This window comes from Neoarius graeffei, chromosome 25 (genome assembly GCF_027579695.1).
Source record: "Neoarius graeffei isolate fNeoGra1 chromosome 25, fNeoGra1.pri, whole genome shotgun sequence".
Lineage (NCBI taxonomy): Eukaryota > Metazoa > Chordata > Actinopteri > Siluriformes > Ariidae > Neoarius > Neoarius graeffei.
Genome location: NC_083593.1, coordinates 9,899,395 through 9,927,085, shown reverse-complemented (window position 1 = coordinate 9,927,085; position 27,691 = coordinate 9,899,395). Strand labels below are relative to the sequence as shown.

The window sequence follows — 27,691 nt, the reverse complement described above, 5'->3', positions numbered from 1 at the left end:
CATTCACTGGCTATGAGGAATCGCACACTCTGATTGGCTACTCTACTACTAGGATATCAGCTCATATACCATGAATAGAGATAAACAAAATGGCGGCGCGTTACTGAACCAACCGAGGACGAAATAAAAACTCCTCGAAAGCAAAACCCCAAAAAATACAAAAAAAAAAAAGCAACACAATATGGAATAAAAGTATTCGATGGTAAGAACCTATCTTTTTTATTTTTCAAGAATTATTATTATTATTATTGCATTTTTCACAAATTGCTCCTGTCATTTCGCCGGGTTATTTACATTCTAAGCGGAAATTGTTTTGTCAGACGTTTTGTATAAAGTTTTTATTTCTCGAATTTGCAAAAAATAAAAATAACAATGCTCTGTTTCTCAAAATCCAGAGAATGTGGATAGAATAAAACAATTATTCCACTCAATCTCGTCGTACATGGCTTACAGCCAACTCGGTGCTACGCGCCTCGTCCTCTATCAGCTCACGTACGACTCGATTTCGTGGAATAACTTGGATAAAAGTATGATGTTTTGCTGTTATTTGAATATAATCTGAAACTGGAGACTCCTTCAACAAATCTATTACATAACCCCATACGTCCCTGTGAACGAGCTGTTACTATAGAAACGATAAAACATTCAAACAAGTGTACCTGTGATTTGAATAACAGATAAAACTACCGTCAGAGCTGCTGTTGGAGAAAATCCGACCGATCCTAAATGATGTTTAACCTCGTCGTCTTTCAAAAAATATAAAAATATTAATCTGTAAGTAGAGCCCGTGATAAATGAAAAATCGAAGGAACTTTCAGTTTCGAGTCGATAACATTGCAGCAGGAGCAGTGTTAGGAGTCCTCCATGGAAAAATCCAGAAGAAGTGTAGATGTGTTAAAGGCAGACAGCAAAGAAAAAGCAAACAGAATCAGCGTCTGTGAAGGAACACTCATTTTCCTCATCAACTTAAAACCAGAAAGGTGCCTGAGGACAGCTGTTACCTCCAATCAAAGCCGAGTCGCCGTTGATTGCATTGACTACGGGCTCTCCTACAGTGCCCACGTGGTCTACAGCAGAGGGAAAGAACAGAAAGAAGAGACACACAGAGGAGCATCATACTCGGCATTCACAAGGCGGTAAAGCACAGAGGCAGCAAAGCGCGAAAGTGGAAACCCGAGAGAAGAAAGAATATGCAAATTAAATTCTCTCACATGCAGATTAATAAACTGATTGGCCAAGTCTGAGCCTTAATTTAATTATCACCATGCAGGCTTTCAAGAAGCTACAGACTTTAGAGTGTTATAGGGGGGGAAAAAAACACTTTGCCATGCCGTGTCTTTTTCTCAAATCTCAAAAGAAGCACCTGTACTTCCTGTTTGTATGGAAGTGGTTCTTACTGTAATGCATACCTTTATTCTACATTCCACATTCACTGGATATGAGCAATCGCACACTCTGATTGGCTACTCTACGACTAGGATATCAGCTCATATACGGTACCATGAGTAAAGAAAAACAAAATGACGGCGCGTGTTGCTGAACCAACCGAGGACGAAATAAAAACTTTACTTGAAAACAAAATACAAAAAAACAAAACAAAGCAACAAAATATGGAATGAAAGTGTTTAATGGTAAGAACGTAGATTTAAAAAAAAAATTTTTTTCAAGAATTATTATTATTATTATTGTCGCATTTTTCACAAATTGCTCCTGTCATTTCGCCGGTTTATTTACATTCTAAGCGGAAATGATTTTGTCGGACGTTTTGTATGAAGTATTTATTTATTGAATTTGCAAAAAATAAAAATAAAAATGCTGTTTCTCAAAATCCAGTGAGTGTGGATAGAATAAAACAATTATTCCACTCAGTCTCGTCGTACATGGCTTATAGCCGACTCGGTGCTACGTGCCTCGTCGGCTATCAGCTCATGTACGACTCGATTTCGTGGAATAACTGTTATTTAACCCTCATGTCAATCAACTTCTACTGGCTCAAGTGTTTTGTTTTTGTTACCATAACTAACACTGAGTCATAAAAAAGTTTGGGCATCCAAATTACTTGGAAGGAACTGCTGTAGAGCAGAGATGCCGTCATAAGTAATGAAATTAAATGTTTCTACATTAAAAACAAACAAACTATAGCGAGCAGGAAATGAGCTGTAGGTTTTATTGAGCATCTTACAGAACCAGACACAGTTCTTCTGGAGAGTTTGCCTGTCACACTTGCTTCTTAGTTTTGCAACAAAATCCAGCAGCCTTCATTGAACATTGAATTTTGGGCTGGATTTTCCAAAGTAATGTTCAGAAACTGAAACATTTTTTGTACTGACGTCATAAAATAAAAATCTATAATGACATTTGTGCTAAAAAATAGTGTGGTTGTATACTTTCGTACACATTATTTAATTGATTTTGAAAGGAAGTGAAAGGAACTACAGGATTAGATGTCCATCCATCCATGTACAGGGTTGCAGGCAAGCTGGAGCCTATCCCAGCTGACTACGGGCGAAAGGCGGGGTACACCCTGGACAAGTCGCCAGGTCATCACAGGGCTGACACATAGACACAGACAACCATTCACACTCACATTCACATCTACGGTCAATTTAGAGTCACCAGTTAACCTAACCTGCATGTCTTTGGACTGTGGGGGAAACCGGAGCACCCGGAGGAAACCCACACGGGGAGAACATGTAAACTCCGCACAGAAAGGCCCTCGCCGGCCACGGGGCTCGAACCCAGACCTTCTCGCTGTGAGGCGACAGTGCTAACCACTACACCACCGTGCCGCCTTAGGCTTAGACATGTTCGATGTTTTGTAGAGTTTCAGAACTCGTTAGTCCTTAATTGAACTATTACAACACAGAAGGTAGGTCCAGAATTATAAGAATAACAATTCCAGAGAATACTGTATTAAATTCTCTGACTCTTGAACCCTTGTCCAATCCTGGGCTCCTTTAAGCAGCTGATTAAGGCTCTGCAAACAAAGTTGAATTGATGCCTATAAAGAAGAGGCATCTGTATGTACAGTTGTGGTCATGCTAGCTGAATGGAATATATCTGATATACCACTCAACGCGTGGTTAGCGCTGTCGCCTCACAGCGAGAAGGTCCGGGTTCGAGCCCCGTGGCCGGCGAGGGCCTTTCTGTGCGGAGTTTGCATGTTCTCCCCGTGTCCGCGTGGGTTTCCTCCGGGTGCTCCGGTTTCCCCCACAGTCCAAAGACATGCAGGTTAGGTTAACTGGTGACTCTAAATTGACCGTAGGTGTGAATGTGAGTGTGAATGGTTGTCTGTGTCTATGTGTCAGCCCTGTGATGACCTGGCGACTTGTCCAGGGTGTACCCCGCCTTTCGCCCGTAGTCAGCTGGGATAGGCTCCAGCTTGCCTGCGACCCTGTAGAACAGGATAAAGCGGCTACAGATAATGAGATGAGATGAGATATTGTTTTTCAGAACTCATTTTGCTGCACAGGCTGTGTTTATTTGGTTCCTCTTCCAAAATGCTGTTAGGCCTTTCGAGGTGTAACTCATTTAAACTTTTAAACCCCGGACAGAAGCTGAGGCCTGAGCTTTAAGGGGCTGCAGGAGGATGGAGTTGAGAGGAACTTTAGCTCTGAGTCATGTGGTAAGCTGTACCCGAGAGCGAGTGGGTGGTTTCAGCTGCGTAGGGACTGGATGACGAGGACGAGCCGCAGTTGGACTCGGTCAGTGTCCCTGTGACTATAACAGGACTGGTGTGTGGATAAAGCAGCGCTGCTTTCAGAGGAGAGATGGAGTTGAACTGGACCACTGACAGGCAGCCTGTAAAGCCCTGAGAAGCCAGACGAGTTATCTCTGCATCCAGCTCATCATGTTCTGTGGATATATAAACACACACACACACGTCATGGAGTTCATTCTATAGTCACTATATGACAAGGAGTTACAAGAAAAATCCATTGATTTCTCTCCCTTACAAAAAAGAAGTTTATTCAAGTGTGCTTCTAGTATACTTCTCTTAAACTAAAAAATAAGAGAGTATGCTTTCAGTTTACTTTTTTATTTACTTATCAGAGATGTACTTAAGTTATACATCAGTATACTTGGCTTATACTGAAAAGTATATAGAAAAGTCTAAGTATATAAAGCTTATACTTAAACTTTTGATCAAGATATACTTAACAAAAGTGTAATAAAGTATTAAAAGGCCTTATGTTTAAGTGGACTTGCCCTGTAGGTGTGCTTATCCTTTTGATAGTAGCCTATAAAATACTTCTTTTTCACACATATTGGCTTCTTTGTGATATACGGCAGCATGTTTTAAATCCCATCTTTTAAACCTACTGTACATGTACCATAAGTTTGTGGTCAGCTCTGGGGTGGAACAGCTTAAGAGTAAACGGTGTCGGAACTTAAACTTATCTTTTCTGTACATATATGTTATTTACCAGCTGGGAGGTCCGTATGGTGAAATACCGTGACCGAGGTCTTGAAAGTACTGAGCGAGGCCCTCTGGGCCGAGGTCAGTATTCAAGGCAGAGGTCACGGTATTTCACCATACGGACCAACCTTAAGCTGGTAAATAATATATTTATTTTTTTCTTTACCAAATTCTAACAGAAAACGAGAGCGCCCGAAAGGGAAAACCGAGCCGAGCCGCCATTTTGAATCCTCATTCACGGCTGTAATGCAAATTGCTTCCTCCTCGGTATACAAGTGCACTTCCATGGCAGGAAAAAAACTACATTTTGCCGCCTATGTAGTCCCCTATTTATACAAAATTGAGTCATTCAGGATTCAGCCATGTTTTTGCTCGGCGTTAGCAACAGTTAGAGGTTTTTAGCTTTCTCCTGAAATGTTCTCTTTTATTTCTTCTTCCTCAGGCTAGTAAAACTCGCGTTCGCTGTGAGCACTGTCGTTATCGCTATCCATGCTGTAAAATTAATGCTGTTCTCCTGAGAAATGCTGGCAAAAATGTATAAGATTTTTGATAATCTTATAAATAAAGCTTATAAAAAAATGTTGACAAAAAAATTCTACTATGTTTGCTGTTGTTGTGAATGAGCGAGTCGCCAGAGGTCCGTAACCGGGGTCCATAACCGGGGTCCGTATCGTAGGATACGGACCCGCTTGCCAGCCAATCAGAGCGCAGGATTTGATGGAAACTGCACCGTGAAAAAAATAGTGTTATTAACCCACAAAGAGACAGATAAACATTTCTCTTCTTTTATTTGCCAACAAATTTGAAAACAAAAGTGAGAACATTGTGACAGACTTGAATCATACTGGCTGTCATTGTACGTCATCACCAAAATACATCTGAATTTTTACAATTTCATCAAAAAAAAAACCCCAAGTCAAATTTCATCAACATTTAAAAAAAAAATTCTCCTGAGTGGGATCCATCCATCCATTATCTGTAGCTGCTTATCCTGTACAGGGTCGCAAGGCAAGCTGGAGCAGATCCCAGCTGACTACGGGCGAAAGGCGGGGTACACCCTGGACAAGTCGCCAGGTCATCACAGGGCTGACACATAGACACAGACAACCATTCACACTCACATTCACACCTACGGTCAATTTAGAGTCACCAGTTAACCTAACCTGCATGTCTTTGGACTGTGGGGGAAACCGGAGCACCCGGAGGAAACCCACGCGGACACGGGGAGAACATGCAAACTCCACCTCCCGTCAGCCACTGGGCTCGAACCCAGAACCTTCTTGCTATGAGGCGACAGTGCTAACCACTACACGCTGAGTGGGATAATTAATTTTATTTATTTATTTTTCTTTAGAGCTTGGATGTCAATTTCAGTTGTCATTGCCATGTTTTTATACTTTGGCATTTAATACAATCTCATCTCATTATCTGTAGCCGCTTTATCCTGTTCTACAGGGTCGCAGGCAAGCTGGAGCCTATCCCAGCTGACTACGGGCGAAAGGCGGGGTACACCCTGGACAAGTCGCCAGGTCATCACAGGGCTCATTTAATACAATGTTGCTTTAAATTTTGATTTTTAAAGAAAATGAATATGTTCTTAATCCTGAGTATCTGTTGCTATTTTGTGAATTCTTACCTTTATAACTTCATTGTAACTTCAGGTACAAAACACTTAAGTTGTCTACTGGTAGTGTGCATGAGGTAAGGGTTCGGGCTAGAAAACTAATAGTGTACCTAGAAGGGTAATTGCAGTATACTTCAAAACTAAAAAGTGGACTAGATGTATATAACCAGTAACTAATAGTATATTTCCAATATGCTATAAAGTATACTTTTATAAACTAAAAAGCGGACTAGAAGTGTGTAACGAATAAACCAATAGTATATTTCCAGTATGCTACAAAGTATACTTTAGTAAACTAAAAAGTGGACTAGAAGTATTAAACAAGTAAACTCATTATATTTCCAGTATACTATGAAGTACACTTTTTGTAAACTAAAGAGTGGACTACAAGTACTGTATAGAACTATTAAACTATTAGTATATAAGTTTATTTGTGGTATACTTGCATTACAAAATAAAAAAATACTAGTTGTATATTCAAAGTTTACTTCTCTTAGACTGAAAGTATACTTTTTATAAATAAAAGTGGGCCAATTTAGTCCCAAGAAGTATTAGATTAGTTTACTTACAAGTATACCGTAAGTACATTGATATCAGTATACTTGGTACAGTTAAGGAAATATACTTTAACTTTATTTAAGTATACTTAATAAAATTAACTTGAAGTATACTTCTTTTTGATAAGGGCTCTCTCTCTGTCTCTCTCAGTAGTTTTGTTTTTTTTTAGTGTTAAAATTTGGCGAGGTCTGATTGTTCTTGTGTCCGGCTGCTCTTGTTGGACAGCCGCGTTAGCAAGTGCTTTCGCACCAAACAGTTCTCGGGACTCATTCAGTGCGTTTACATGCACATCCAAATCGAGCTGCTGTCGGTAATCGAGCTAAGGGTCCCAGCAGGGGTGCCAGAGAAATCCAATCCTACATGCACACAAGGAAATCGAGCTATTGTGTGAGGTACATTGTGCACCCGAGCCACAGGTGGCTTCCGGTTGTCGTCATGAAGAAGAGCTATTCAAGAGTATAAACAAAGTTATCAGTTCCGTTTTTTTTGCTTACAATTTAACTTATGTCTTAATAAACACACAAAAAGTTCAATTGTTTTGTTTTTATTGACATTCTTCAGATGTTGGACACACACACACACACACACACACACACACACACACACACACACAAATACGCTACTACTGTTGTCATGCCGACCGAGGCTGTCGTGTTTCCCGCTTGTGGTCTCGTCAGTCGTCACTTCCGGAAGGGGCAGTGCTGAAGTAAGTAGCTCGACTACGTAGCTCGATAGGGTTTACATGCACTAAGTAGCTCGGCTACAATCGCATAATCTAGGTCGCGTAGCTCGATTACGAGAAATCCAGTTCGGTTCGATTTCAGCCGAGCTAAGGTGTTTCCATGGCATTTAGAACTTCGATTTCAGTCGCGCTACGGCAGAAATTCGATTTTCTCTATGTGCATGTAAACGCACTGATTGAGACGAACTACCCATTGGTGAGCTTCCCCCTCCCCCAAGAACTACATAACTTCAAGGGCTTTTTTTCCCTCTTTGCCTTCACACCGCTAGTAGAAACACTGACGTGACGCAAGCTGGCCGACGGTTGCTATAATGACGTCATTAGTTTGTTGTTTGTTTTCATACGAATGTCCATCGTGTCCATGAACTGGCAACATTAGGATTTAAACTTGTCCGCATTTGTGTGTCGTTTTTCAGTCGTGTGTTTCAATAGAGACGGATCATTTCACTGCGCTGTAGAAGATGGGGGACCTGGACGTGTTACATGCTGATAGTCCATCCATCCATCCATCCATCCATCTACTTCCACTTATCCGAAGTCAGGTTGTGGTGGCATCAGGCTAAGCAGGGTATTCCAGGCGTCCTTGAGGGGATCCCAAGGCACTCCCAGGCCAGTTGAGATATATAATCTCTCCAGCGTGTTCTGGGTCTGCCCCGAGGTCTCCTCCCAGTTGGATGTGCCTGGAAAACCTCCAAAGGAAGGTGCCCGGGAGGCATCCTAATCAGATGCCCGAACCACCTCAGCTGACTCCTTTCAACATGAAGGAGCAGCGGCTCGACTCCGAGATCCTTCCGGATGTCTGAGCTCACGTCATGTTGAAAGTAAACTCTTTATTTTATATTATCAGGAGTGAATTTGTGGTGAAAAATTGTTGGTGATTGCTTAAAATATGTTTACCTAATGTGTTAGTGTGGATTATTATTTTATAGCAGGTTTTCTTACATGATAGCTTAAAAAACAAACAAACAAAAAACATAGACGAGCATTTCGTTGAATTAAGATTTTTATATTTTGCTTGGACGCGCCAAAATTGAATTGTATTTCCTTTGTCGGATATAGACTCAAAAAAGCCTGGAGTTCACTGGAGCTTCATTTGTCTGTGTTTCATTTTTAACACTAACGTTAAGCGCTGTTGTTTACACGGCTAACGTTTTAGACAGATGGTGGTTGATTGTGCTCCATTGGCTCAACCAGTCAATGCACACTAATGTCTGGACCCTGATACAGTACTTACGTCACTCTTGTGTTAGGAGAGTACCTACCCTGAAGTAGGAGCTAGAAAAGTCCCTCAAAACAGCATTCTAAGAACTACTGTATAATAGTCCTCAGCAGTGGCAAACCGTTACTATTAGAGCTGGGACTTGAGCTCAGCTGAAACGTAGCCAGACACCAAAAGAGCAACAGGGCTAAGGATTTTGCAAGGAATTAGCGGCAGGCTGCCAGGTCACTCCGTTGTATGTAGCTGTCGATGTTGATTTTAAAAGTAATGAAGTAAATTACACAGGGAAATGAAGACTTAAGTCTGAGTGAAAAATACTGGAGCAAGCGTGCAAGAATGCTGTGTTCACACTTATACCGGTACGAAAGTGGTATAACTGTATCGATACAAAGTATACCGGTACAGTTTAGTGCATCTGTCCACACTAGCGAGAAATGTTTGCGGTTTTCTTTCATGGTAGTTGAAATGTGCGTGCGTGAAATGTTTCCGTGGTTACCGAGTAACTTCCTTCCGAGAATATGGCGGATGAAACAACGTGTGTGTGCTTTTTGTTGTCAGTGTACAGTCTGGTGGTCATTTATTCAGTCGAATCGTATAAAACGCGCGAGGCAGTTGAGAAAGAAACAAAGAAAACGAATCTCCCTTTCTCCCTCCTCACTTTCTCCCTCTTCCCTTCTCTTCCCCTCCCTTTCTCCCTCTTTCCTTCTCTTCCCCTCCCTTTCTCTCCCTTTTCCCCTCTTCCTCCTTTCTTCTAGTCTGGCTAACGCAACTTCAAAGCTCTGCGTGCATTTGGTCTGGCAAAGATATTAAGCCCAACCGTTTCCCAAAGGCGTGGTTGACCCGCCTCCCTGAAATGGCTCAGTTTGCTACTGGTCGAAGCCAGAAAAGGCTGTGACGAAGCTTAAACCAATCACATCACTCTTTCCTCTGACGTATGTGATGCGACGGAAACTGCTTGAGTAACAGGAAGAAGAAGGAGGAGCTGAAGAGGAAGATAATAACATGAGCAGAAATGGAGAGAAACTTCCCGTTGAATGCTTTCAGTACAGCATCTACCGCTGTGTCAAAGGCTTGCTGCTGCTCCATGTTCGTAATGTTTCTAGTGAATGAAGCGCTTCCGGCATAGATTCTGTAAACAATCTATGGCTTCCGATCGCAGTTCTGCTACGTCACTGCCTTGAACACGCCTCTACCCAGGGCCGTTGGAGATGCTCAAAGTTGATTGGCTCCCGATTTTTCAGGAGCTTGGAAGAGCTGGAGATAGCTTGCCTTGCCAGACTAAGTTCGCAACAGCCCCCCGTGTTGCATCACACTTAGGATGGGCGGGCCCAGGCTACCTTTCTTCCTCCCTCTTTCCCCCTCCCTCCCTCCCTCCCTCCCCCTCCCTCCCCCTCTCCCTTTCTCCCCCCTTTCTTTGCTCCATGTAGCTCCACGGTCGTTTTGAGCCATTTTGACGTTTTATTTACAGCTGGAAAGCACGGGCGTATTGGATTGTATGAATAACCCGGAAGAAGTAGGAATGGTTCATTGCGCTTGCGCATTATATGTGTATCGATACAGAGCTGCTTCATCTGTCCACACTACAGCGAAGCGCTACAGTACCGATACTGTACCGGTATAGTTGCTAGTGTGGACAGGTGTTGCGGTACGAAAGTAGTTTCGTATCGGTACAAAATCCCTAGTGTGGACAGGGTATTAGTTTCTCGGTCATTAGCCTGTGCCGTTTGCTCTTGATAGATAGCACTAGCTTGACCACTTAATTAGCATTCACTAACACTACTGATGAATGATACACCGGCTGGAAGATTACTTCACTGCCGCGCCGACGGCACCGACTCACGGTTAAACTAGCATTGACCTTCGAGAAGGCCTACGGTGATACATTTATGGCCTTCTGTCCTGGCAATGAAGTCCTAACTAGCTCTAAATTCTTCTCAGCCTCGAGACAACAAACAAAAAAATCTCACTGAATAGCTCCAATGTTTTCAGGACAGTAACCCTTTCATTTCTGAAGCAAATTTTGATAGAAAATGAGGCCAAATTAGAATTAGAAGATAATAATTATAATGAAATTATGAAAGAAATTAAAGAATGAAAGAAATTAAATATAACATTTTATATGGACACAGGGGTTGTGAAAAGACGCGCAAGCCCTCTTTCGAATGCTGACGTAATCAAGTTTTGTTTGTTTTGATAGCAATCAGGAAAGTTTGAAAAAAGTAGGCAGTAATCATCATTTAAACTCATTTTTGTGCAATACTTCGTTTGGAAAACAGTTTTCAAAATGGCGGCACTGACACCTGGCTGACACTTGACGTTTCGAAGTCTCGCACAAGTCTCGTGAAGATCACGCGGATAAGCGACGCCTGCAGTGGACCAAACGAACTAAATTCAACACGGCTAAAAACCGAAAAGGCCGATAAATATAATATTTAATTGCAATTAGTTGCCAATACGAGTCACGATATAAGGTTACTAAAACCGAAAACGTCATTGAATAACACGTTAATTAAGAAATAAAGCAAGTTTAAAAATGACTTCAGTTCTCCTTTAAATTGTGCAGAATACCCTGCATGTTTTCTCTGTCGGCTTATTGACTGTTAGATTGAAATGTCACTGTTTTTGTACTTTGTATGTCCCAAAAATGAAGGGTATTGTGTTTCCTTGATGTCTGGATCTGTTTTTGAAGAATAATAGTTTTACTCAGGTCTGACAGTACTGCTAAAGCAGGTCCAGGTTCTGCTATTAGGCGTATCAGACGCTCGCTGGCCGTGCTGTGAAAATTGTGCATGGAGACGCTCATTTAAGTTCTTCAGCAGGCAACAGCAGAAGAGCACACTGGGTTCCGCTCCTGCAGCCAAGAACAGGAACCTTAGAATCAAGAACAAGTTCATATTAAAGTGGCCGGTGAGTGTGAAATCTACTGCTGTTCATTTTCTGTTAAGAAGAAAGAACATGCATCCAAATTATTTGATTAACATATACAACATGGGTGGCACGGTGGTGTAGTGGTTAGCGCTGTCGCCTCACAGCAAGAAGGTTCTGGGTTCGAGTCCAGCGGCCGGCGAAGGCCTTTCTGTGCGGAGTTTGCATGTTCTCCCCGTGTCCGCGTGGGTTTCCTCCGGGTGCTCCGGTTTCCCCCACAGTCCAAAGACATGCAGGTTAGGTTAACTGGTGACTCTAAATTGACCGTAGGTGTGAATGTGAGTGTGAATGGTTGTCTGTGTCTATGTGTCAGCCCTGTGATGACCTGGCGACTTGTCCAGGGTGTACCCCGCCTTTCGCCCGTAGTCAGCTGGGATAGGCTCCAGCTTGCCTGTGACCCTGTAGAACAGGATAAGCGGTTATGGATAATGAATGGATGGCTACACAACACCAATAATTTTTTTTATTGTGTACATGTTCATATTACAAGATACAAGTGAAGACATTTATCTATCTATGCGTGTGTACGTCCGTATGGATGGTTGTTAACTTTTAAAACCACGCACTGCAAAATTTTGTCTCATCTCATCATCTCTAGCCACTTTATCCTGTTCTACAGGGTTGCAGGCAAGCTGGAGCCTATCCCAGCTGACTACAGGCGAAAGGCAGGGTACACCCTGTACGAGTTGCCAGGTCATCACAGGGCTGACACATAGACACAGACAACCATTCACACTCACACCTACGGTCAATTTAGAGTCACCAGTTAACCTAACCTGCATGTCTTTGGACTGTGGGGGAAACCGGAGCACCCGGAGGAAACCCACGCGGACACGGGGAGAACATGCAAACTCCGCACAGAAAGGCCCTCGCCGGCCACGGGGCTCGAACCCGGACCTTCTTGCTGTGAGGCAACAGCGCTAACCACTACACCACAGTGCTGCCCGCAAAGTTTTGTATACATATTTATTTTTGAATAATTTCATGTATTTGCCGTAGGCTACAAATAACTTTCATTATGGCTCCACTTCAGGTAAAGGTCACTATTTAACAACTTCACAGAAATTTTATGCATCTGCCTCAAGCAGCATTCTCCAAGCGGATATGAACATAATCTTATATAAACGACTCTACTGGATCAATTATGTGTGGATGATGTTGTTTAACTTAAGTCGCGACACTCCCCGGCCACTTTAAAAGGAACTTGTTCTTGATTCTAAGATCCCTGTTCTTGGCTGGCAGGAGTGGAAGGAACCCAATGCGGTCTTCTGTTTTCTGTTGCATACTGAGATGCTTTTCTGCTCACCACGGTTGTAAAGAGTCGCTATGAGTTACTATAGCCTTCCTGGCAAAAAAGCTCGAACCAGTCTGTCCATTTTCCTCTGACCTCTCTTACCAACAAGGCGTTTGTTTCCACCCACAGAACCGTCGCTCACTCAACGTTTTTTTTTTTTTTTTTCCGCACCATTCTGTGTAAACTCTAAAGACTGTTGTGTGTGAAAACCCCAGTTGATCAGCAGTTTCTGAAATACTCAAACCAGCACATCTGGCTCACACCAACACCCATGCCACAGTCACACTTTGAGAGATCATAATGTTTCCTGTTCTGATGTTTGAAGTGAACATTAACTGAAGCTCTTGACTTGTATCTGTATGATAACTGCATAAAACAGCAGGTGGATGGGTATTCCTAATAAAGTGGCCAGCGAGCGTGTACAGAATGGTGCGGAAAACAAAAAAAACCATGCAAAAGCCGGAGATAAGAGAGGAGAAAGGTCAGGGATGGGTTTCCTGAAAGCCTCTTAAGTCCAAGAGAGTCTTAAATTACCTCTTAAGATCCATCATTAAGTTAACGTGGTTTTCCCGAACAACATCGTAGCCCAAATAGTTCTTTAGTTTGCTCGGAATTTACGAGAGACCCGGACCACTCTTTCAAAACAAAGAGCGACTCGCTCACAGCTGGATACACAGATTGCGATGCGCCTCCGAGGGGCTCTCACAGTCAACGGGGGAAACCGGTGTTGAATCTGCTAACGGTGTTTATTTTTCTTGTATTTCGAGTTAATTATTAAATAAATATACGCAAAACATTATGAATATATTTCAGTACGTTATGGAATGATGTACGGATATCGGAATGTCACACTGATATTGCCACATTTTAATCAAATTTAACTCCATTAGGCGAGCGATTATTGAATTTATTGAATCCCTTTGATGCTTTGTAAGCTCTCTGTGAACCCTGGCTTTTGCTGGAGGATGCAACTGAGTAAATGTCTGAACTTTATTTGGGGTTAATCAGAGTCATTTTAACTGATGGCAGGTGTGAACCCAAAATAGACTGAATGCTGTAATTAAATCAAAAGGTACAACTCCAAAAGGTATGTTTGGCGCAAAAACAACACTGCACATCACCAAAAGAACACCATCCCCACGGTGAAGCATGGTGGTGGCAGCATCATGTTTTGGGGTTGTTTTTCATCAGCTGGAACAGGAGCTTTAGTCAAGGTGGAGGGAATTATGAACAGTTCTAAATACCAGTCAGTTTTGGCCCAAAACCTTCAGGTGTCTGCTAGAAAGATGAAGATGAAGATGAATTTCATCTTTCAGCACGACAATGACCCCAAAAAAGTTTTGGAACGGCCCAGCCAGACCCCAGACCTAAATCCGATTGAAGATCTGTGGGGTGACCTGAAGAGGGCTGTGCACAAGAGACGCCCTCGCAATCTGACAGATCTGGAGCGCTTTTGCAAGGAAGAGTGGGCAAATATTGCCAAGTCTAGATGTGGCAGCCTGATAGACTCCGACCCAAAAAGACTGAATGCTGTAATTAAATCAAAAGGTGCTTCAACAAAGTATTAGTTTAAGGGTGTGCACACTTATGCAACCAGCTTACTGTACATTTTTCATTTTTTTGTTTTTCCTCCTAACAGATTTGTTTGTTTTTCAATTGAATTGTACAGGTTATAGGTCACATTAAAGGTGGGAAAAGTTTTGAAATTATTTATCATGGTGTCATTTTTTTACATCAGAAAAACCGATAATTTTAACGATGTGTGTACACCTTTTATATCCACTGTATATGTAATGCTTTCAGAAGATACATACATGTTATTTACCAGCTGCGAGGTCCATATGGTGAAATACCGTGACCGAGGTCTTGAAAGTACTGAGCGAGGCCCTCTGGGCCGAGGTCAGTATTCAAGGCCGAGGTCACGGTATTTCACCATACGGACCGACCTTAAGCTGGTAAATAATATATTTATTTTTTTCTTTACCAAATTCTAACAGAAAACGAGAGCGCCCGAAAGGGAAAACCGAGCCGAACCGCCATTTTGAATCCTCATTCACGGCTGTAATGCAAATGGCTTCCTCCTCGGTATACAAGTGCACTTCCATGGCAGGAAAAAAAACTACATTTTGCCGCCTATGTAGTCCCCTATTTATACAAAACTGAGTCATTCAGGATTCAGCCATGTTTTTGCTCGGTGTTAGCAACAGTTAGAGGTTTTTAGCTTTCTCCTGAAACGTTTTCTTTTATTTCTTCTTCCTCAGGGTAGTAAAACTCGCGTTCGCTGTGAACACTGTCGTTATCGCTATCCATGCTGTAAAATTAATGCTATTCTCCTGAGAAATGCTGGCAAAAATGTATAAGATTTTTGATAATCTTATAAATAAATCTTATTTAAAAAAAAAAAGATAAATGTTGACAAAAAATGCTACTATGTTTGTTGTTGTTGTGAACGAGCGAGTTACCAGAGGTCCGTAACTGGGGTCCGTATCGTAGGATATGGACCCGCTCGCCAGCCAATCAGAGTGCACTGTGAAAAAAATAATATATATTATCTTATTTTAAACACTTTATTTTTCATTACAGTTTGGTTCAAAACGAATGCCATGTGACTTTATCGACTGGATTTAGTAACTATTAATGCCTTCAGCAACGACAGTATGATTGCCTTTAGCAACTACTAATGCCTACTGTAGATCGGGGACGTGCATTGCAAAGACGCTCTTCATCCTGTTGCTCTTTAGACTCCTTCTTACGAGTGAGTTCAGGAAAACCACATACAGAGACAACGTTCATTTCTTAAGAGTCTCTCAACTCGCTCTTTAGCCCTAAAGGGCAACGTTATCAGGAAACCTACCCCAGACTGGTTCAAACTGACAGGATGGCTATAATAACTATAACCCTTTACTGTAGATTTATAGATCATGACAGCATCTTTTACAGAATGGCTGTAAATATAGAGCAGTTTTGTGTTTTCAGTCTGCTTCATCCTTATCCTTCATACGGGATTGTACCGTAGAGACTTTGCATTATGGGACTGATATTTTTATTTGAGAAGTTTCTAAGTAGGGCGGCACGGTGGTGTAGTGGTTAGCGCTGTCGCTTCACAGCAAGAAGGTCCGGGTTCGAGCCCCGTGGCCGGCGAGGGCCTTTCTGTGCGGAGTTTGCATGTTCTCCCCGTGTCCGCGTGGGTTTCCTCCGGGTGCTCCGGTTTCCCCCACAGTCCAAAGACATGCAGGTTAGGTTAACTGGTGACTCTAAATTGACCGTAGGTGTGAATGGTTGTCTGTGTCTATGTGTCAGCCCTGTGGTGACCTGGCGACTTGTCCAGGGTGTACCCCGCCTTTCGCCCGTAGTCAGCTGGGATAGGCTCCAGCTTGCCTGCGACCCTGTAGAAGGATAAAGCAGCTAGAGATAATGAGATGAGATGAGAAGTTTCTAAGTATGATGGCGTACTAGGGCCATTGTCGGTTAAAAAAAAAATGGAGCTGAGGCAGTGAGTAATATTCAGAGAAAAAACTCAATTTCCAAGATTAAAGTTGTACATTTATGAGAAAAACCTCAGAGATTATAAAGTCATCCACTTGCAAGAAAAAACAAAACATTCAGAAATTCTGGGATTAAAACATCACAAATTTACAAGAAATCAAACTCAGAAAAATATTGTTTTTTTCTGTAACCAAATCACTTCACTTTGTGAGGTTGGATCAACATTATCATCACACCACAGACGCCACAGCTGAGCCGAGAGTTATAGGAGACATGGTTTTTCCTCTGTGATTGCACAATATATAGAAGATATGAAGTTTATCTCCGAGTGGTGAATGTATATATTACAGCACAGTGTGTTGTTCTTTATATTATGTGGACACATCTACAAAAAAAAAAAAAAAAATAGGCATGTTAAATCAAAAGAATTTTAATTTTGAACCGGTTCGCCATTTTGACAACGTGTGTCTAGTCAGCGGGAAAACACTGGGAGTGACATCACTGGAGTGAAATATCAGGAATTATTATACACAGGACACTTTTTCAATGGAATGAAAACATGTTCTATTCCCTTCTAACGGGTTTCAATCATTTGGTTTGATAGCATGCAATATTGTTAGCATATCGCTTATCCTATGTGTATTACCATCACTCTACACAATGGAGAATGAGCGATGAATATGGTTTACGATATTGCATGGTTGTCAAGACAACATGGCGCCACACCTCGGAGACGTAAAACTTCTGCACTAGCGAGCGACTGGGACAATTTGTAAACAAACATGGCTGTCAGGTTTGTTTCATTAAATACGGAAGATTTTGAGAGAATTTTGAAAGAGAAAGACGCGTTGAACACCCGAAAGGAATGTGTATGAATAATAATAATAATAATAATAATAATAAAATTGACTGGCTTTTTTGTGGTATATCAGATATATTCCATTCAGCTACTTGTCTTCAAGACATTCAATATCATGCTAGCTGAATGGAACATATCTGATATACCACTCAACGCCAGCCAATATTATTTAAATATGTCACTCAGATCCGCGATGTATTTCATACGAAAAATGCGAGTTTTTCAACACGAGAAGATAAACTTCATATCTTCAAGCCAACATGTGATTTTTCTTTTTATCATATGGACACATTCACAAATAAAAAGTACCCAAATTTATCCAAACAATTCATCAATTTCCTCACAAGTGACATACAGAGACACATTTATGTCACGGTTTTGGTTCTCCATGTCCCGGATGGAGCTCGTATGAAAATTACGAGTGGTGTATTTCCCAGTAAAACACTCTTGTCTATATAATAGAAAAGAATAAAGTGCTAAGAGATTTCCAACTGCATTTCTCAGAATGCACTGCAGCCGGGAAGCACACAATCAATTGTTGAGCTTCCTGGATGCAATGGGAGACTAATATATAAACCACACAGGTTTGTTTATCCGTGTCCTTTTTTTTTTTTTTTAAATCTTAGCTGTTTGTAATGTATAATTATTGTGCAAGAACAGTTTCTTGTTACTTTCTGCATGTGGATTCTTCGCATCTGTTCAAATCTCTGTTACGTTAAAAAGGTTGAGCTGAGCGTTATAGGAAATGCAGATTTTCCACCTTAATTGTTCAATATAAACGAATAAAGCGTGAAGAGATTTTCATCTACATTTCCCAGAATGCACTGCAGCCAGGAGGCCGGGACACATGTGAGGTTTTTCCTGTAAATTTGTGACTTCTTAATCTAGGAATTGCTGAGGTTTTTTTTTTCTCAGTATAAAACCCCTACTTCCTGCCTCAGCTCCATTTTTCTTATTTAGTTATTTATTTTTATACCTGTAATGGCCCTAATACGCTGTCGTATCTCAGTCTAGCAAATGCATTTTAACATCTCTGCCAATGCATTATGTGTTTAATGAACAAAACCCAGAAATAATTATTCGTTTTGAAAAAGATAAGCCAGTGGTGTGTGAATCTGCCAAGCTTTCGTGAGCTTCCGTTCACTTTCCTGTGCCACAGGATAACTGGACAGCGCTGCGTGAGAAGATGCAGAAATAATTTTTCGCCTGAATAAGTTAATGTTTGTGCCTGTGACGAGGATAAATGGACTTTGGAGCATCAGAAGACAGATAAATAATTATTTGTCTGAGAATTGATATGGGGTTTTTCAGAGCTTTTTGTTCACACGTCTACTTTGTTTAACCTTGGAAACTTTTTACACTTTTCGCAAACTATTCACTCTCAAGTGTTCTCAACTCTTCACGCAGTAACTTTGATATCTGACACTGTATGGCTAAAGTTATGGAATCAATTTTGTGCCAAAATGTTCATACAATACTTTTGAAATATCAAACAAAAACGACAAATCCAAAAGACAAAAAAAGAAAAAAAAGTCAATTTTTTTAGACTGGCAAACAAATTATTCGTGTAATCATGCAAAATATCAGTCTATTACTCTTCAGAAACCTTTTATTTTTGTTCCGCGTCTTTCTCAGTTTTGTTTGACGTAATTTATTTTGGTTGCGATTCCAGCTTTCTCGTTTGCGCTCCCTGACTTTTTGCTTGCAGTTTTGGCACAAACTTGACGTGTGGGTGGGCTGTCCAGGAATGCATTCCCATTGGCTAACTTGTGTTTGACTGACAGCTACGCTCAGCCATTCCCTACTCGGTTTCTGGCGGACTGTTTGACGAGTGACCGATCCATTGATGGTAAACAAGGATCGAGTGGACTTCAGTGGCGACTATGATATTGAATTTACACTTTGTTGAATTAATTCAATATCATAGTCGCCACTGAAGTCCACTCCATCCTTGTTTACCGTCAATGGATCGGTCACTCGTCAAACAGTCCGCCAGAATCCGAGTAGGGAATGGCTGAGCGCAGCTGTCAGTCAAACACAAGTTACCCAATGGGAATGCGTTCCTGGACAGCCCACCCACACGTGAAGTTTGTGCCAAAACTGCAAGCAAAAAGTCAGGGAGCGCAAACGAGAAAGCTGGAATCGCAACCAAAATAAATTACGTCAAACAAAACCGAGAAAGACGCGGAACAAAAATAAAAGGTTTCTGAAGAGTAATAGACTGATATTTTGCACGATTACATGAATACTTTGTTTGCCAGTCTAAAAAAATTGACTTTTTTTGTTTTTTTGTATTTTGATTTGTCATTTTTGTTTGATATTTCAAAAGTATTGTATGAACATTTTGGCACAAAATTGATTCCATATAAAGTTACAATATATCCTTCATACAACTTGTTCTGGAAAAGGTTTTGGTAATTGTTTTTGGGTTTTTTTCCTTTCAGAATTCTGAATAATGTGATGAATGAAGACAAATGAATGAAGATCCGGTGCTAATATCGACATTTCTGACATTTCAGCTTACAGGTTCATAAAAGGCAATTTTCTGCGGTTTTGTGTTAAAAAAAGAAAAGGTTTAAATCTCAAACTGTATTCTTTTCCATTTTGTATTACCAGTGCTGTTATGGCAAGTTACAAAAGTATGATATTTTGAGTTATTTAATAACAAAATGATGTAATCTGCAGCAGGAACCGCAGTAATTACAGTATTCCCCTGTAAAAAAAAAATTTAAAACTGTCAAATTACATCACATTCACATTATCTCTAGCCGCTTTATCCTTCTACAGGGTCGCAGGCAAGCTGGAGTCTATCCCAGCTGACTACGGGCGAAAGGCGGGGTACACCCTGGACAAGTCGCCAGGTCATCACAGGGCTGACACATAGACACAGACAACCATTCACACTCACACCTACGGTCAATTTAGAGTCACCAGTTAACCTAACCTGCATGTCTTTGGACTGTGGGGGAAACCGGAGCACCCGGAGGAAACCCACGCGGACACAGGGAGAACATGCAAACTCCGCACAGAAAGGCCCTCGCCGGCTACGGGGCTCGAACCCCGGACCTTCTTGCTGTGAGGTGACAGCGCTAACCACTACACCACCGTGCTGCCCCTGGTTTGATTGCTTTTCGGAATAAATTGATCTTACATACATAACAGCGCAAACAAAAGTGTACATCACCCGCGTAATCGTTTACGTTTTACCCTACAAAGTATTTCACCACTCATTTCTTATACTGACATTTTTAAAAGCGAGGCATATTTTAATTCAAATTTTTTTGCATGTTTCTTTAGCTGAATTTAGATACACTGCAATACCGCTATAATGAACTTCTCGGGGGACGTCCAAATAGTTTGTTATACTGAAAAGTTCATAATACTTAAATGCACCTACTTGTCACATCAAACACTAAGTCTTATGTAATATAAGACCAACTGTGTTTAATTTATATTTATGCTTAATTCATTACATACTGCATTTATGAAGTAAAAGAAACAAGTCACACTCGCCGTTGTTTGCTTGCTACATCTTTCTTTTCAGCCCGTCATCTTGATTGCAGTTACGGGCGAAGTCTCCGAGCTCTTTTTATTTTGCTTTAAAAGCTGAAACTGAATTTTTCAGGATGTCATATTCTTGAGAGAAATGCATTGCTTTCTCACCACACTTTTGACGGTACAGGATATGAAGTTTGTCTTTGATGGTGTCATGTCCGTGCATATGCAGTGGCACGACTTGAACTGCTACTCGCACCGGGCTTGTAGTACTCGAGTCTGACTCGTGCCCTAATTTTAAGGACTCGTGACTTGACTTGGACTTGAGCACTGATGACTCGAACTCGGATTCGTAAATTGGAGACTTGGATTTTTTCTTTATTTTTCGTAACGTCATAATAATTTTTATGCTAATTTCATGCAAGAGAATGCACATTTGCCTGTCCATACGTCATGTTCAGGAACAAACTAACTAATGGTGCTAAAATGCCTGGAGAGACGTCCCTAGGATTGTCCACTTTGTTTATACAGACTCCTCGTGCAGTGGGAAAAAAATGCACTGCTGTGTGTTCCATATGTAGAGGAACTATCGAGGAGACGACGGGGACAACCTTGAACTTCAATTGTCATTTGGCGAGACTCCACCCAGAGAAGGAAGTGACACGCTATGTTCATCGCTCCGTTGATAGCGGGGCTTGCTTGCTGAGCGATGAACTAGCTAGTGTTAACCCTCTCTCATGTTATTTGCCCTGTTGATAGTGGGCGGGGCTTGCTGAGTGATGAGAAAGCTTTTTATCTGTAGCCTGTTAACTAAGGCCCTGTCCACACGGCAACGGATTCAGGTGAATCCGATACAATTGTTTATCGTTTCGGCCTGTCGTCCACATGGCACCAGCATTTTGGGTGCCCCACAATGCAATCTTTTGAGAACGGGTTCCAGAGTGGAAAGATCTGGCAACGTTGCCGTTGCGAAGTCGTCTGGATGAGTAGAACGGATTTGTTTACGATGACGTCACAACCGCATGACTGTGAGTGCTTCACGCCGGGTAGAAGTGTAACGAACTCGATGCGAGTTGTCAACAAATCCTATAACTTGGTTCATGAAACGCGCTTACAAAATATTTTCACTGTGAATATTTATTGTGTAATGGTGCAAAGTGAGAGAGAGAGAGAGAGAGAGAGAGAGAGAATAGCCCTTAGGGCAGAGTCAATCCCGCCAGCAAAAATAGGGAAAAAAAGGAGCGATCTCACCTCTTCAGATGTTGGTTTAAGTCCTACAATACATTCCTCAAAAAGGGCGTAGAAGAACAAATTAATCCATCAACGTGTAGCATTCAATTTATTCCGGACCATTAAAGACGCCGCCTTCCGCGTAGAATCATACGTCATCTTCGCCGCCATATTGGATGGGTCAAAGCGGAGAATAAAGATGCCTCATTCATGTGCTGCGTTTAACTGTACCAACAGGTTTGCCGTCCAAACGAGATCACATGGGATTACCTTTCATAGGTGAGACTGGAAAAATACTTTTCATTGTATTTGGTCATTATAATGTAATTTTACGAACAGATTTTTCTGACTTTGTGGCTAATATGAAGTCTCGCGCATAATAGTTTATGCGCATGCGTCCTTACTTCTTCTATTGTTCTGGTGTCTCCGAAGGGACCGTCTTACAGCGCCCCTAGAGGTGTGGCATGTGTATTGCATCGTTTTCAGCAAGCGTTGCGTTGCCATATGGACCTGATATTTTACTGATCGTTGCCCATTTGGACGCGATATTTTTTTAAATAACATCTCGTTGCCATTGTCGTGTGGATGTAGCCTAAAATGGTGCAGTCGAGCAGTAACGTTAGTCCAATATAGCAGCAGAGACGCTTTCACATAAAGGCAGCAACAGCCACCGTCAAATGGTGTAGTTGGAGTCTTGTTCTCGGACTCGACTCTAAATTTTCTTTAATGACTCGGACTTGAACACTGGGGACAAGAGGCTGGACTCGGACTCGAGGTTTAGTGACTCAACTACAACACTGACTCATGTACCCACACGCAGCGCCATTAGGGCTAATTACCATGCACCTGTTCCAGATTACAGCGCGTTCTTAGAAAGACTCACTACACACAAACTTTGCAAAGTACACTGTAAAAAATGTAACTTGCAAAACTGTTGAGTGAAAAAAGGATTCTAAGTTGAATGAACAAATTTCCCTTCTAATTGTTCAAGTAACTAAAAAAAAATAGTTGAGACGCTTTTCCTTCACCACAAGTTCATAGGAATTGGAAAATTAAGTTAAGTGAACTTATATATATTCAAGTGCTGATTGACGCCCCTTAACCGATGCCACTGCGCATGCGCACTTCACAAGTTCGAAAGTTTCAACAGTCGGGTGGAGTGAGAAGTCCGTGGAAACTGACACAAGATGTTGTATAGGAGTCTAGACTAAGCTTTCCTCAACAGAGGCCAGGGAATTCCCTCCTTGTATGTCGGTATTTGTTTCTGTTTGTGTAATAATAGGCAAAGTGAAGTAGAACTTAAGTGTTGAGAGGTTTGTGTTAACTAAAAAATGTAATGCACACTAAATCATTGTAAAAAAAAAAAAATAGTCAAGCCAACTTAAAAATGTAACGCAACCTGCTGCCAAAGGATTTTGAGTAAACTCAACTTAGAACCATGATGTGCCAACTTGCTCTTCTAAGTTAATTGGCATTATTGTTTCAATTTATTTCAACTAAACAATTTGTTGGACTGAACTTCTAAAGGCAAGTCAAGACAACTCAACATAAAATACTCTTCTAAGTGAACTTAAAAGAACATTTTGGGGCATCATGGCTCAGGTGGATAAGGCGCCATACCATAAATCCGGGCACCCGGGTTCAATTCCGACCCAAGGTCATTTCCTGATCTCTCTCCTGCTCATTTCCTGTCTCTACACTATCCTATCCAATAAAAGTGGAAAAGGATCTTAAAAAAAAAGGGAAAACTTAATGTTTTTTGTGCCAACTTGCTTTTCCAAGTTAATTGGAATGATTATTTCAACATCACACTTTGAATGCACTGAACTTGCTAAATAAAGTAAGGTCAACATAAAATACTCATCTGTGTCAACTTAAAAGAGCAAGTCAGCACAACTATTTGGCTCGGAGTTGAGTTTACTCAAAATCCTTTGGCAGCAGGTTGCGTTACATTTTTAAGTTGGCCTGACAATTTTTTTTTTTACAGTGTATCTTGTGTCTCACATTACCAAGCCTTTTTGGACCACTGTGTTAATATTCTGGTTTCCTACTCCGTTTTGTATTTTGCCCTTTGTCTCTGCCTTTGATATCCTGTCTGTGCCTCGCTTGATCATTGCATACATGTCAACCTATACGGAATGTCCGTATTTTATACGGATTTGATTCAATAAACGTAGTATACGGGCGTATAAATAAAGTTATATGGATTCTTTAAAAAAACTTCAATATTTATTTCGAGCTATAATCAATTCCAACGATGATAAAAGAGCGCATAACATTTACAAACGTACTGTACACCACAGACAGCCAGTAAAGAGTCTTATGAAATCGCGCGTTATCTTGTGGTAGCGAGACTTCGTTCCACTTTTGATCATGCGCACACCGCATTGCGAGAATCCCGCCAACCGTGAAGTCATAGACATATAAACATAGACGCCGCCTTCTGCGTAGAATCATACGTCATCCTCGCCGCCATATTGGATGTGGCAAAGTGGAGATTCTTCAGCCGTCTCTGGTATAGCGTCTAGACAGTAGCCGAGAATAAAGATGCCTCATTCATGTGCTGCGTTTAACTGTACCAACAGGTTTACCGTCCAAACGAGATCACATGGGATTACCTTTCACAGGTGAGACTGGAAAAATACTTTTCATTGTATTTGGTCATTATAACGTAATTTTACGAACAGATTTTTCTGACTTTGTGGCTAATATGAAGTCTCGCGCATAATAGCCGCTCGGTGAAACCTGTCTCCAAACAACGAAGTATTTCCTTCGTAACTACGCTGATAACACTTTGTGTTTTTGTCAAACATTGGAGCTTTGTATTCATTCTGAAGGTTTATTGTTATTAATATTGAATAAAAAGTAACTGGGATATATCATTGTTAATTATCATTCAAATTTGAGGTAAATTATTTTAATTTGCACCTTATATGGATTTTATAAGGGAAATACGGATTTTGGAGGTTTGATTGACCAAACGTTGACATGTATGTCATTGCCTGTTTCTCGACTCTGATTTTTGATCACTGATTTAGATCTGTTTGCCAGCATGTGTTTAAATAAAACTCTTCCAGTGATTACATCTGTCTATCGCCTGTATTTTCTGAGTAGCCATGACAACAATGCTTACGGAGTAAAGACTCGAGTAAAACTGCTTTTAGCTCATAAAATAAAGTCCTTTTAACGGAATTTTTTTAAGTCAGTGATGGCCATTCTTGATAAATGTTAGTCACTGACACCTACGTAAGCAAGCCTTTGTTTTATGGTGTCAACATGTATTTTTAACTTGGATAACTGCGGACTTGATTACTTATTGTTTGTGTCTGGGGGAAGACGAGTGCATGGCTCAGTGATGTTTTTTTGGAGACTCTGACTCATTGCAGGGGACATGAACTTAGTTTGTTATGTATGAAAGTTCCTAGTAAAAAAGTTCCTAGTAAAACTGCATTTACATTATAAAGACTTCTGCCTAGGAAGCACCTTGACATAAAAATCTCTTCTCTCTTTATTCCTTGAAGTGCATTTTAAGAATTATGTCTTTGGTGATGGTGGACTTTGACTGATTTCTGGGTCACGAGCTGAAGGAGGCATCGATTCAACTTTTGTAAGACATCCACTATATTGTGGACTAATTTTTACCATTTTTATCTCCCCCCCGACCGAAAAGCCCAAAGGGGGATTATGTCATGGCAATGTCCGTCCATCTATCTGTCCGTCCCAGGAAGGGTACTCGCCTTCTGAAATCAACTCCTCTCATAATTTTTGGAGGAATTTCCCAAAACTTGGCAGGATTCTTTGTGAAATGTCGGTAATACGCATATTGCAATTTCATTCAATTCAGTCGCATTTTACCGGAGTTATGGCCTAGTTGCCAGTGGGGGATATTGTACTCTCAGAGCACTCTTGTTACAAAAAGCTCCTGACATGTTTATTGCGGATTTGTGGCATAAAACAAGAGAAGCAATTTGATCCATGTTTCTTATATTTATATTTACTAATTCATCGTTGCACTGCTGTCTATACATATATTTACCCTTCTACATGTACATAGCTTTTTGTTTTTTTCTACGCTTTTTATCTGTTTGTACTAAGAGAGCTAAGTGAAACCGGAGTCAAATTCCTCGTGTGTGTTCACATACCTGGAAAATAAAGTTTATTATTATTATTATTATGCTCATGTAGTCTCAAGACTCCTGCTTTGATGCTTTGTAAATATCGGCCCATGATGTCAGACTCGACCCTCAGCTTTTACTCTTCTCCCCCTTTACGTATGTTCAGGCTTTTATTCTGTACTTATTACAGTGTAATGGTCGATAGCTGGTTTTGTTGGGAATGACACAGAATGCTCTTTTATGTACTCTCTCTGCATGGCCTTATGGAGAAATGTGTTCATGCTAACAACACAGACGAGATTATGCTAAATATTGCAGCACGGGCCTCCTCCAGGTCGAGAAAATCTGACCAAGCCAGATGTGAGACTCTGCATAATCTGGTCAGATGCTCTCACGGCAACAGGAACTGATTAAATAGTGAAGCACTGTGGAGAATCAAACAATGAAGATGTCCTTGGAGGAAGGGCGGGTGGGGTTCTGTAAAGTTGTACCACTTAGGATTGGTACTATACACACAATGGTGCATGAAAGTTTGTGAACCCTTTAGAATTTTCTATATTTCTGCATAAATATGATCCAAAACATCATCAGATTTTCACACAAGTCCTAAAAGTAGATAAAGAGAGCCCAGTTAAACAAATGAGACAAAAATATTACACTCGGTCATTTATTTATTGAGGAAAATGATCCAATATTACATATCTGTGAGTGGCAAAAGTATGTGAACCTCTAGGATTAGCAGTTAATTTGAAGATGAAATTAGAGTCAGGTGTTTTCAATCAATGGGATGACAATCAGGTGTGAGTGGGCACCCTGTTTTATTTAAAGAACAGGGATCTATCAAAGTCTGATCTTCACAACACATGTTTGTGGAAGTGTATCATGGCATGAACAAAGGAGATTTCTGAGGACCTCAGAAAAAGCATTGTTGATGCTCATCAGGCTGGAAAAGGTTACAAAACCATCTCTAAAGAGTTTGGACTCCACCAATCCACAGTCAGGCAGATTGTGTACAAATGGAGGAAATTCAAGACCATTGTTACCCTCCCCAGGAGTGGGCGACCAACAAAGATCACTCCAAGAGCAAGGCGTGTAATAGTCGGCGAGGTCACAAAGGACCCCAGAGTAACTTCTAAGCAACTGAAGGCCTCTCTCACATTGGCTAATGTTAATGTTCATAAGTCCACCATCAGGAGAATACTGAACAATAATGGTGTGCATGGCAGGGTTGCGAGGAGAAAGCCACTGCTCTCCAAAAAGAACATTGCTGCTCATCTGCAGTTTGCTAAAGATCACATGGACAAGCCAGAAGGCTATTGGAAAAATGTTTTTGTGGATGGATGAGACCAAAATAGAACTTTTTGGTTTAAATGAGAAGCGTGATGTTTGGAAAAAGGAAAACACTGTATTCTAGCATAAGAACCTTAGGCCAAGTTTACATTAGACCGTATCTGTCTCGTTTTCTTCGCGGATGCACTGTCCGTTTACATTAAAACGCCTGGAAACACCGGGAAACGGGAATCCGCCAGGGTCCACGTATTCAATCCAGATCGTGTCTGGTCCGGTGCTGTGTAAACATTGAGAATACGCGGATACGCTGTGCTGAGCTCTAGCTGGCGTCGTCATTGGACAACGTCACTGTGACATCCACCTTCCTGATTCGCTGGCGTTGGTCATGTGACGTGACTGCTGAAAAACGGCGCGGACTTCCGCCTTGTATACTG

At 41.2% G+C, this 27,691-nt stretch overlaps 1 protein-coding gene across 1 annotated transcript in view; it reads right to left on the bottom strand.

Annotated features, from left to right (window-relative positions):
• Positions 1 to 27,691, bottom strand: part of cntnap3 (contactin associated protein family member 3) — a 332,581-nt gene that overhangs the window by 5,905 nt on the left and 298,985 nt on the right. Inside the window, exons 23-24 of the mRNA XM_060909607.1 lie at positions 3,637 to 3,855; positions 1,002 to 1,067 (exon numbers count right to left, since the gene is read on the bottom strand). Of these exons, the coding sequence (XP_060765590.1) occupies positions 1,002 to 1,067; positions 3,637 to 3,855 (285 nt within the window). The remainder of the gene's footprint in view (positions 1 to 1,001; positions 1,068 to 3,636; positions 3,856 to 27,691) is intronic.